Source organism: Nyctereutes procyonoides, unplaced genomic scaffold, assembly GCF_905146905.1.
Source record: "Nyctereutes procyonoides isolate TBG_1078 unplaced genomic scaffold, NYPRO_anot_genome, whole genome shotgun sequence".
NCBI classification, from domain to species: Eukaryota; Metazoa; Chordata; class Mammalia; order Carnivora; family Canidae; genus Nyctereutes; species Nyctereutes procyonoides.
Window position 1 is genome coordinate 5,790,628 of NW_026575020.1, and position 12,868 is coordinate 5,803,495.

At 36.1% G+C, this 12,868-nt stretch overlaps 1 protein-coding gene across 1 annotated transcript in view; it reads left to right on the forward strand.

Moving 5' to 3' along the window:
• The window catches only part of NPEPPS (aminopeptidase puromycin sensitive), a 101,798-nt gene that overhangs the window by 8,216 nt on the left and 80,714 nt on the right, over positions 1-12,868 (forward strand). The window contains exon 2 of the mRNA XM_055329311.1: positions 2,852-2,936. Coding sequence (XP_055185286.1) covers positions 2,852-2,936 — 85 coding nt within the window. The remainder of the gene's footprint in view (positions 1-2,851; positions 2,937-12,868) is intronic.

Genomic DNA, 12,868 nt, shown 5'->3' on the forward strand with positions numbered 1-12,868 from the left:
GCCCGATGTGAGACTTGATCCCGGGACCCTGGGATTAGGCCCTGGGCCGAAGGCAGGTGCTCAACCGCTGAGCCACCCAGACATCCTGGGTTTTATATTTTAAAGCTAAGTGCTACACTCAGTGTGGAGCTTGTCCCCAAAATCAAGAGTCTCGTGCTTTACCAACTGAACTAGCCAAGTTCCTGAAAAGGATTTTTTTAATGGAGCCAAATGTTGTGTGTTAGTGATTTTGACAGTTACAGGTTTACTAACATACTGTCTATAATTTAGGTCGGGTAATTTTAGTTTGAGATTAATCATGTTTATTTATTGATTATTAATAAAATGATTACTCTTTAGCATAGCTTTTTCATATAGATATTAAATTAAATTAGTCCTATCTCCTTACCTAGTTCTCTGTTCTCTTAGTGATCTTGAGGCACTCTTGACCTACATGTGGGTTTTAATTCGGACTGCAGTGATAGTGCAAATTTTGTATTAGTTACCATCAATTACAATTTGGAAAATTGCAAATGAAATAAGAAATTTGTGACTTTTTTAAAAAAAGCAATCTCTCTGTCCGATGTAGGGTTTGAACTCAGACCCTGAGATCCAGAGTTGCATGCTCTACCAACTGAGCCAGCCAGGAGCCCCTGTGACTTTTTTTAATTGGAAGACTGTCAATACTAAGTCAGCTTTTAAGTATAGCAATAATGGGTTGGCTCTACGCAGTGGTTACCTGCCCCTTCCATTATGCGTAGTCTTCACCTGGCCTACTCTACTCACCCACTTGGCTGTCTTCTGTAGACATTTGTTTGTGATTTAGGACATCTGTTTATTTTTAGATTTTGTTTATTTATTTATTTTAGAGAGGGGGGAGAGAGAGCTCTCAGTGAGCAGGGAGGGGCACAGGGAGAGGGAAGGGGGAGGGAGAGGAAGAAGGAGCTGAAGCAGACTGCATCTTGAACAGTGAGCCTGATGCAGCACTCCGTCTCACAACTGTGAGATCATGACCTGAGCCAAAACCAGGAGTTGGATGCTTAACCGACTGAGCCACCCAGGAGCTCCAGTATTTTTATTTTAAATTTAGGCCATTCAAATGAATGATCTGAAAATGAATTTGAGGTTCTGTTTAATGCAACAAGTATATAAAATCAAGTTTACAACCAAATTGAAAAATAGGCAAGGGTTATGAATGAACAATTTACAGAGGAAAAACAATGACCTGTAAAAAAAAAAAAAAGGAAAGAAAAATGAAAAAGAAGAGAAAGATGCTTAACTAGTGTTACTAGTAATCAGGGAAATTCTAATTAAAGCAACAGTGGGGGAGGCCTGGGTGGCTCAGCAGTTGAGCGCCACTGGCCTTCAGCCCAGGGTGTGATCCTGGAATCCCGGGATCGAGTCCCACATTGCGCATCCTGCATGGAGCCTGCTTCTTCCTCTGCCTGTGTCTCTGCCTCTGTGTGTGTGTGTGTCTCTCATGAAGAAATAAATAAAATCTTCAAAAAAATTAATTAAAAAAAAAGCAACAGCGAAATATCATTTAATGCTTATACTGTCAAAAATCTTCAAGTCTCCGGGCAGCCTGGGTGACTTAGTAGTTTAGCGCTGCCTTCAGCCCAGGGCATGATCCTGGAGACCCAGGATCGAGTCCCATGTTGGGCTCCCTGCATGGAGCCTGCTTCTCCCTCTGCCTCTCTCTCTCTGTCTCTCTCTCTCTCTCACTCTGTTTCTCATGAATAAATAAAATCTTAATTTTTTTCAAGTCTTTTTGAGGATGATGAAAGTGAGATTTCTTTATTCTTTGCTCATGGGAGTGTTAGTTGAAACTAGAGCATAATTGGGATAGTCTTGGTAAAGAAAAATGCACAAAAAATCATGGACCAAGATATTTATTATAATGCTATTTTAAATAACAAAAGAGTGGAAATAATCTAACTTCCTTTAGGAAGGAAATGGATAAATGCAGTTCACTTATAGAATGGAATTCTATATAGGAGTTAAAAATAATGAATTAGATCTATATCTGTCTGCATTTATCCATTTCAGAAATATGGTAAAAAAGCAGGTTGCAAAGGCTATATATACTTGATACTATTTGTATAAAATTAAAAACATTGTTTGCTGATCTCTCTCTCTCTCTCTCTCTCTCTCTCTATATATATATATATATATATATATATATATATATATATAGCAGAAGTACTATACCTACATGAGAAAAAGCTACATTAGCCTTCGGAGAGTGGTTATCTTTATGAATGAGGAAGAGAGGATGGAGCTTTCATTACATCTGTTTTTTCTTTTTTTTGGGGGGGGATCTGAAACAAGACAAAATCTTAAAAGGTTTATTTAATTTTGGTAGTGAGTCATAAGTGTCTGTTACATCCAAAATGTTACTTTGGTAAGAGAAAACATTTAAAGAATGTTTTATGAAGTTTTGACAATGGTTTATAATATCACTTTTCTTCCTCTATTCTTACGGAAGGTCTTATGATGGGTTTGATGTATAGGTTGAAATACATAATTAGTTGCAACATATGAAAAATGCTCCTAATTAATTTGTAATTTTTTAAATAAAAGTTTAAGTAGAAAAAAATTGCTTTTATTTAGCTCATTGGCCAGATTTTTAAATTTTTAAAATGCTTAAGTGTTTATTGTTGCTTTTAATATAATTTGGAAAATGTGAATCACCTTGGAATACTTAAAACTACTTATTTATTTTTGCCATTGATCTATAAATACTCAGTCTAGGTTTTAGTGATGCTGGGTCTAAAAAAATTCCCTGTGACATACATTAGGCCAAGATGAAGATGCACATGTTATTAACCTAGGCTATTTCTGACACTGCTGGTTTTTCTTTTTCCCTTAGGTGAGGCAGGCAACCAATCAGATTGTGATGAATTGTGCTGATATTGACATTATTACAGCTTCATATGCACCAGAGGGAGATGAAGGTAAGAGTTGTTTTCCATTTAATTTGCTGTCTGTGTGTGTATGATGTGTGTGTGGTGATATATACATTTTCAGATTAAGATATCAGTTTTTGTTGCTTTAGAAATAGGAAGCATTTTTAGATGTTCATGGGAAATATTTTAATAATCTGTACTATGAGATAAAGGAAATGCCACAGTCTAATTCTGCTTCAAACATTAACATATTTTGTGATGCTAGGCAGATTACATTTTCATAAATGTAAAATGAATAGAATACCATGCATATAAAGCTGGAGGGTTATTTTTTTAAAAGACTTATTTATTTGAGAGAGAGAGAACATGAACAGGAGGGGCAGAGGGAATCCCAAGCAGACTCCACGTTGATTGTGGAGCCCAACACAGGGCTTGATCCCACGACCCTGAGATCACAACCTGAGCTGAAACCAAGGGTTGGTCACCCAGTCTACTGTGCCACCCAGGTGCCCTAAGCTGAAGAATTATTTTAAAAATAAGTGTTTTGAACATGAAAGATTGGTTCATCAAATGGCTTAGTTCATATGAGGCTTTCTTTCTTTCTTTCTTTCTTTCTTTCTTTCTTTCTTTCTTTCTTTCTTTCTTCTTTCTCTTTCTTTTTTTTAAAGATTTTATTTATTTTTTCATGAGAGACAGAGAGAGAAGCAGAGGCATAGGCAGAGGGAGAAGCAGGCTTTCCACAGAGAGCCCAATGCAGGGCTCCATCCCAGGACCCCGCGATCATGACCTGAGCCAAAGGCAGACACGCAACCACTGAGCTACCCAGGCACCCTAAATGTGGTTTTCTTAAAGTGTTTTTTCCTTCTTGAACTATAGATTAAATTTGGGAGAATGAATCTTACTTATAATCGAGAAAAAATATTTGCCTTATGGAATGTGGAGGTTAGAAATTAGATGACCAAGTTAGTTACAGAGTAAGAATATGTTAAAAAGAAACATTACATAGAGTGTGTGGAAACTCAGCATCTTTAAAATGAGAACTATTTTAGACCTTGTAATTACAATAAGGATTAAATTGAGTAGTCAGTTTTGGCCTGAAATCTTATTCCCACATAAGCTACATTTTAAAAAGTTGTCAAGTTTGGCACGAACTTACAAGTGAATTGGAACTGAAGTGCTTTATATTTTTGACAAAATGATTTTTTTAGTTAGTCTCCACTACTCTGAGATTTTCTCTTAGAAATCTTTTCATTTGATGTCAGGGTGCCTGGCTGGCTTAGCTAGTACAGCATGCAACACTTGATCTCAGGGTCATGAGTTCAAGCTCCACATTTTACTTAAAAAGAGAGAGAGAGAGAGAGAGAGAGAGAGAGAGAGAAAAAAAGAAAGAAAAATTCTTATTGATATCAAATAAGTTAGAAATTTGACCTTTTAGTTCACATTTTGTATTTGCTCTTTCCCCTCTCTTTTACACTGAAAGGAAGCATATAAGTAACTGGAAAATATTTATTTCGTGAATTTTTCGTAAATTATCTTGTCCGTAGAAAGACCAAAAAACAGTAGCAAGTTGAGCAGATTATTGCCAAGAAGTACTTATGTTTGATTGTTTGTAGGTGAGATCAAACTGCTGTGATTTTTAAGTTAGAGGAACAGATCCTTCAAATGGACTTTGAGTGAGTGCCAACATTAAAAAAGTTGTGTGGTAATAAAAGAGGGATTATTTAATTTCTTTACCTGTGAAGAAAAATATAAGCACCTTAGCCAGTATATCAAGACAAGCTTGCTTTGTTGTAGGTAGAGAATAAATTTGGTATAGAGTTTTAAAATGGTGCCCAGTATGGATAGGAAGATAGTAAATACATGTGCATCCCTCCATTTGGCATGGTTTCAGCTCAGGTTTGTTTTTATCTTCCTCTGCTAAAATGCCAGGAAAGAATTCAGAGAACTCAAATGCTTTGAGTGTACATAACTGAATGGTGCCAAGCCCATAATAGTCTGAATATCAAGGAAGCAGTGTTTGTGTTCTCACTAAGAGGGTCAGAAGAGAAATGAAAGCTTACAGAAGTGAAGAGGACTTAGATTCAAATAAAACATTACTGTTTTTTAGGTACATAAAATATTTTCTTCAAAACTAGGTAAGGTATATTTTTCAACTCATTTCTCCTGTAGCAACGGAAAAACCTAGATTCATGTGTAAGCTCATCTAATTTTAGAATATAAGAGAATGGGAAATTATATTAATGTGGAATTTTAAGGTTTCAGTCAGAAACAGATTTGGCCTTCAGATACATACACAGTGTAATTTTACCCTTGGGCAAAGTAGCATTTCTTGATTTTTACCTTATGGAAGAGTACAATGTGTTGTTTCTTTAGAAATTAGTAGTTGCAAATTTGACTGCCAGCTTCTTCCAGGGCTGTATGGTTTGGCAGAAGAATAATTGAGTCAATAGGAAAAGTACCATTTTTTAACCCAGCTAATCTCATCTAGTACAGTACCTATTCATACTTATGATTGCCTTCTGCAAGACTGAGTTACACATCTGTAGCCACTAAATCGTGGTACTTTCAGGTAAAATCAGAAAATCATTCGAAAGCACCAAATTGCTGCTGCTTTGTGTAAGTTTTTAATTAATGGAAAAAGCGCCATCTTGTGATTTGTGCAGTGACCCAGAAAGACCTATTGGCATATGTCTCTTTAAACAAAGGCACTGCCTTTTCAACAGAAACAATTCATTTTAAAACCTAATTGAGATATTTGTAATTTTTAAAAAATGAGAACTCAGTAAGAAAAACGGCTGAAAACTGTTTTTTTACTGTTCTGCACTTCAAGGGTTGGTGAAATCACTAGCACTTAAGCCCCAGTGCAAGGAGTGCACCTCCCTACACAGTGCAGGGGTTAGTATTGTCACCAGCTTCTGCAAGAGTGCCTGAACTCAGGTCCTGACAGGTAAAGAGACTTTTAATTTATCATTAATAGATGGCTTGGTCATAACCATGTAGAGAATGGTTGAAAAGTTTTGTACCAATTTTTCCCTTAGTATTTTCTGTCAGGTGTGTTTGTAGCATTAGCTGTGAAGGAAAAAATTTTCCCTATTTCATACAAAGTTCTAATTCATAGCTTCAGATACACCAGCATCTCCTTGGCTTATCCATATAAGGCATGTAAATTTTAATAAGGTTATTCTTGAAGTAGTTATATTTTTCAGCTTGTGCTGATGAGCACATGTATGTGTTTAATGAAAGGATAAAACCACTTAGTCAGAAATACTGCCAAATATTAATAATTTTGAGGAAAACTATTAATTTGAGAAAAATGAATGGTTCCTCATACTTGATCATAAGTCTTTGTCATAAGCTTCAGTAGGGCTTTATAAACCTATCAGTGATATATATTTTGTCATGCAGTTAAGTGTGGGTAGGAATAACATTAATAAACCACCATCTCTTTGCAATAGAGTTGTTTTTGTCATCATGCATGACTAATTAAGTGCTGGCCCTTAAATCTGGAAAATTGAAGAGGAGAGAAAATAATCTTTTCTTTTTTTTTTAAGATTTTATTTATTTATTCATGAGAGACACAGAGAGGGAGAGAGAGGCAGAGACACAGGCAGAGGGAGAAGCCGTCTCTATGCAGGGAGCCCGACTTGATCCCGGGACTCCAGGGGGGGACTTGATCCCGGGACTCCAGGATCACGCCCTGGGCCAAAGTACGAAACCACTGAGCCACCCAGGCTGCCCGAAAATAATCTTTTCTAATATAAATGTATTGAAATATGATACAGAATTTCTTAAGGAGATTTTAAGTGAAAGGAATCAAAGTATAAGTTTAGCTATACAAATAACAATATAGAGTAGGGGGCCTCAAACCAAAGTTACTATTGGAATTAAGCAAATAACAAACATGAATGAATTGAACTGGATGTAGGAAAACAAGAAGGTTGGGACAGAGACCAGACGGAATAGTGTATGTCTCACATAAATGTATTCAAATTTTAAAGAACTTCTCTAGCCAACGGAACAATTTTTTGAGCTGTATTGATTTCAGTTGAATTTGCAACCTTTCACGGAACTGTGGTGTATGATGCATATTCATTATCACTTGGAAATGAAGATAAGACTTGAGCCTGGATGTTTTGTTAAAAAGAGTAAAACCCTTATGAGATTTTTCTAGATTCTTAATTGAAACTGATGTATAATATGCCATATTACTATTAAATATATTCAGCAAATTATTTTAACTTGCTGTATATATTCCAGTGGTATATCCTTTTTAAAGATTCAGAATACCTCTTTTTAGGTAGCTTTTAGAGTTTTTCAAGCACTACAGTGACTCTGCTCTTATTTTTATTTTATCTCTGCTTTATTTACAATTCCTGAGTATATTGAGTTTTGGGGAATTTGAACATAAAGTTTATTATGTGCTATTATTCTTCTGAAAAATGGGTATATTAATACATAAGTTAACCATTATTCCAGGCTATATTGAGGAACCAAATATTTTCCCAGGTCTCTGGTAACTTTCAGGGCATTCTGTTTTTTGAATTAAATGGTGATTTTATTTTTTATACTAAAAACTTCATTTTTCAGAGAAGCTCAGAGTAAAAAGTACAGAGATTTCCTGTCCCCTCTCCCCTTCCCTCATTATCAATATTCTGAACCAGAGTACATTTGTTACAGTCGATGAACCTATATCAGCACCTCATTAGCACTCAAAGTCCATAATTCATATTAGGGTTCACTCTTGGTCTTATACAATCTATGGGATTCAGCAAATGTAAAATGAGATGTATTCACCATTACAGTATCATACACAGTTGTTTCACTGCTCTAAAGATCCTTTGTTTATCCAACCCTCCTTCCTAACTCCTGGCAACCACTAATCTTTTTACTGTCTCCATAGTGTTGCCTTTTCTAGAATGTCCTATAGTTGGTGTTATACTGTAATATGTTGCCTTTTCATTTGGCTTCTTTCACTTACTAATAATGCATTTAAGTTTCTTCCATGTCTTTTCATCATTGCTTGAGAGCTTATTTCTTTTTAGTTCTGAATAATATTTCATTGTCTGTATATACCAGTTTATCCATTGACCTATTGAAGGACTTCTTGGTTATGTCAGGTTTTGGCAGTTATGAGTAAAGGTGTAAATATCCATGTGCAGGTTTTTGTGAGGATGTATTTTCAGTTCCTTTTGGTACATACCAAGGAGCATGGTTGCTGGATGCTATGATAGGAGTGTGTTTAGAGTTGCCTAGCTGACTCAGTCAATAGAGCATCCAACTCATGATCTTGGGGTTGTAAGTTCAAGCCCCATGTTGGGTGTAGAGATTACTTTAAAAAAAAGTTCATTTAGTTTTGTAAGAAACTGCCAAACTGTTTTCTAAAATAATGGTATCGGGCAGCCCTGGTGGCTCAGCAGTTTAGCGCTGCCTTCAGCCCGGGGTGTGATCCTGGAGTCTCCGGATCAAGTCCCGCGCCCGGGCTCCCTGCATGGAGCCTGCTTCTCCCACCGCCTGTGTCTCTGCCTCTCTCTCTCTGTCTCTCATGAATAAATAAATAAAATCTTAAAAAAAATAAAATAAAAAAATAAAATAACAGTATCATTTTGCATTCCCATCAGCAATGAGTGCAGTTCCTATTGCTCTGCATGCTCCCAAGACTTTTTTTTTTTAAGTTCACATCATCTGTGAACAAAGACAGTTTTATTTCTACCATTCCAATATGTATAACTTTTATTTCCTTTTCTTGTCTTACTGTGTTAGCTAGGACTTTTCAGTGCAATATTGTAAACCAATGGTGAGACATCTTTGCTACATTCCTCATCTCAGCTAGAAAGCTTAGAATTTCTCACCATTAAGTATGTTAGCTGTAGGGTTTTTGTAGATGTTTTTTATCAAGTTGAAGAAATTCATCTTTATTCCTACTTTGCTGAGAGATTTTATAATGAATGGGTATTGGATTTTGTCAAATGCTTTTCCTGCATCTTCTGATAATTGTGTGATTTTTCTTTTTTAGACTGTTGATGTGATGGAGTACATTAATTGATTTTTGAATATTAAAACTGCCTTGCATACTAGGATACATCCCACTTGGTCATGGCATATAATTCTTTTGATATATTGCTGGATTTGATTTGCCAATATTTTGTTGAGGATTTTTGCATTTATATTCATAAGAGTTATTGGTCTGTAGTTTTCTTATATGTCTTTTGTTTTGATAATAGGGTAATGCAGGCTTCGTAAAATGAAGTAGGAAGTATTCTTTCTGCTTTATGCTGTGGAACAGAATGTAGAGAATGCATATAACTTTTTAAATGTTTGGGAGATTTCACAAGTGAACTATTTGGGCCTGTGCTTTCTATTTTGGAAGGTTATTATTCAATTTCTTTTTTTTTTTTAAGATTTTATTTATTTATTCATGAGAGACACAGAAAGAGAGAGAGGCAAAGACACAGGCAGAGGGAGAAGCAGGCCCCACGCAGGAAGCCTGATGTGGGACTCGATCCCGGGACTCTAGGATCAAACCCCGGGCTGAAGGCGGCGCTAAACCACTGAGCCCTCGGGGCTGCCCTGTCTTTTCTCTTTTTCTCCTAATTTGTCTTGTTTGTTTATAATTTTTCAAAGAATCAGCTAGGTTTTGTTGCTTTTTCTCTACTGATTTTCTATTTTAAATTTCATTGATTTCTGCTCTAATTTTAATTATTACTTTTCTTCTGCTTATTTTGGATTTAATTTGTTCTTCTTTTTCTACTTAAGGTGGAAGCTTAGATGATTTATTTTATTTATTTTTTTAAGTAAACTCTGTGCTGAATGTGGGGCTTCAACTCACGACCCTAAGATTAATAGTTGCATGCTGTACTGACTGAGCCATCTGGGCACCCCTAGATTATTTATTTTAGATCTTCTTTTGTAATATATGATTTCAGTACTATAAATTTCCTTTAAGTGCTGCTTTCACTGAATCTTACAAACTTCGTTAAATCGTATTTTCATTTTTATTTAGTTAAAAATATTTAAAGATTTCTCTTGAAGTTTCCTCTTTTACCGAGGTATTATCTAGAAGTATTAAATTTTTTTCATTTCCAAGTATTTGAGGATTTTTGCAGCTATTTTTTCCATTATTGATTTCTAGTCCTAATTCCTTTGTGGTGGGGATGCCTGAGTGGCTCAATGATGGGCGTCTGCCTTCGGCCCTGGGCATGATCCTGGAGTCCCAGGATCCAGTCCTGCATTGGACTCCCTGCATGGTCCCTGCTTCTCTCTCTGCCTATGTCTCTGCCTCTCTCTCTTTCTATGTCTCTCATGAATAAATAAAATCTTTTTTTAATAGTTTATTTATTTATTCATGAAAGACACACACACACACACACACACACACACACACACACACAGAGAGGCAGAGATATAGGCAGAGGGAGAAGCAGGCTCCATGCAGGAAGCCCGACACGGGACTCGATCCCGGGTCTCCAGGATCATGCCCTCGGCTGAAGATGGTGCTAAACCGCTGAGCCACCCGGGCTGCCCTAAATAAAATCTTTATAAAAAAAAATAATTCCTTTGTGGTCTCAGGGAGCAGACATTTTATGATTTCTGTTTTTTAAAATTAGTTGAAGTGTGTTTTATGACCAAGAATTTGGTCTGTCTTGGTGAATGGTCCATATGAGCTCGAGTAAACAATATTGTGTATTGTTAACATAATATTTGATGAAATAGTCTATAGATGTCAGTTACATCCAGTTGATTGATGGTGCTATTGAGTTCAACTATATCCTTACAGATTTTCTGCTGCTAAATCTGTTTACTTCTGATAGAAGGGTGTTTAAAGTCTCCAACTCTAATAGTAGATTCATCTGTTTCTTTGTCCCATCCTATCCCATCCTATCAGTTTTTGTCTGGTGTATTTTGATGCTTTGGTGTTAGACACATACACATTAAGAATTATGTCTTGCTGAAGTACTGCCCCCATTCTCATTATGTAATGTTGCTTTTTACTTTTCTCACTTTGAAGTCTGTTCTGTGAAATTAATACAGCTACTCCTACTTTCTTTTAATTAGCACTAGTGTATCTTTTTCCATCCCTTTACTTTTAATCTGTAAAGTTTTTTTAGTGGTTGCCCTAGAGTTTGCAATATATATTTACAACTAATCCAGTCACTTTTCAGTAATACCATAGTGATTCACAAGTAGTATGAGTACCTTATAATAACAAAATATTTCCAGTTCCTTCCTGCCATCCCTTGTATCATTGCTGTCATTAATTTCATTTATGCATAAACATACACACACATACACAGAAGCCAGCATAATCAAATACATTACTATTAATATTTTGAACAAACTGTTATCTTTTAGATTAAAAATAACAATGCATATTTTTATTTTACCCTCAATTATTCATTCTCTGATGCTCTTTCTTTGTGGATCCAAGTTTCTGACCTATGTTATTTTCCTTTTCTCTAAAGACATCTTTTAACATATCTCGCAAAGCCTGTCTACTTGCAACAAATTCTCTCAATTTTTGTTTGACAAAAGTTGTTTCTCTCCACTTTTTTTTTTAGATTTTATTTATTTATTTGAGAGAGAACATGTGAGCAGAGAGAGGAACAAAGGGGGAGGGAGGGAAAGAATCTTAAGCAGATTCATCATTGAGCACAGAGTCCCATGTAGGGCACCCTGAGATCATGGCCTGAGTGAAACCAAGAGTCTGATACTTAACCAACTGAGCAACCCAGTTACCCCTCTCTCCACCTTTTTTTAAGACTTAATTTTTTCACATCAGTTTAGGTTCACAGCAAGATTGAGAGGAATATTCTCTTTCACTTTTGAAGGATCATTTTGAAGGATACAGAATTCTAGTTAGTTTTTCTTTCTCAACACTTTAAATATTTCATTCCATTGTCCTCTTCCTAGCATGGTTTCTGAGAAGTTGAATGTGATCTTTATCTTGCTTTTCTATAAAGTGTTTTTTCCCTCTGGCTTCTTTAAAGACTTTTTATGTTTGATTTTCTGAAGTTTGAATATGATATGCCTAGGTTTAGGGGGTTTTTGGCATTTATCCTGATTGGTCTTCTCTGAATCTCTTGGGTCTATGGTTTGGTGTCTGACATTAATTTGGGGAAATTTTCAGCCATCATTGCTCCAAATATTGCTTTTGTTCCTTTCTTTTTCTTGTGCTTCTGGTATTTCCATCATGTACAGATTAAACTTTTTGTAGTTTTCCCATGGCTCTTGGATATTTTAATTTTTTTTTGTTTTATTTATTTATGATAGGCACACAGTGAGAGAGAGAGAGGCAGAGACACAGGCAGAGGGAGAAGCAGGCTCCATACACCGGGAGCCCGACGTGGGATTCGATCCCGGGTCCCCAGGATCGCGCCCTGGGCCAAAGGCAGGCGCTAAACCGCTGCGCCACCCAGGGATCCCTCTTGGATATTTTATTCTGGGTTTTTGTTTTTGTTTTTTTTTCTTTCAGTCTTTTTTCTTTTTCTTTTTCCAGTTTTGGAGGTGTCTTTCTTTTGTCATTACTGCAAGCTCAGAGATTGTTTACTCATCCTTGACCAGTCTAACAATCACTCCATGAAAGGCATTCTTCATTTCTGTTACTATACTTTTAATTTCTGTCATTTTTTTATTTCTGTCATTTTTAATTCTTTTCTAGAATATCTGTCTCTCTCCTTACATTATCCATCCATTTTTGATGTGTCTACTTTTTTCACTAAAACTCTTAGTATATTAATCATAGTTTTATTTATTTATTTAAAGATTTTATTTATTTATTCATGAGAGACACAGAGAGAGAGGCAGAGACACAGGCAGAGGGAGAAGCAGGTTCCCTGCAGGGAGTCTGATGCAGGACTAGATCCCAGGACCCCGGGATCACTACTTGAGTCAAAGGCAGCTGCTCAACCACTGAACCAACCAGGTGCCCCTTAAACATAGTTTAAAAAATCTAGTCTGAGAATTCTACCATTCCCACCATAACT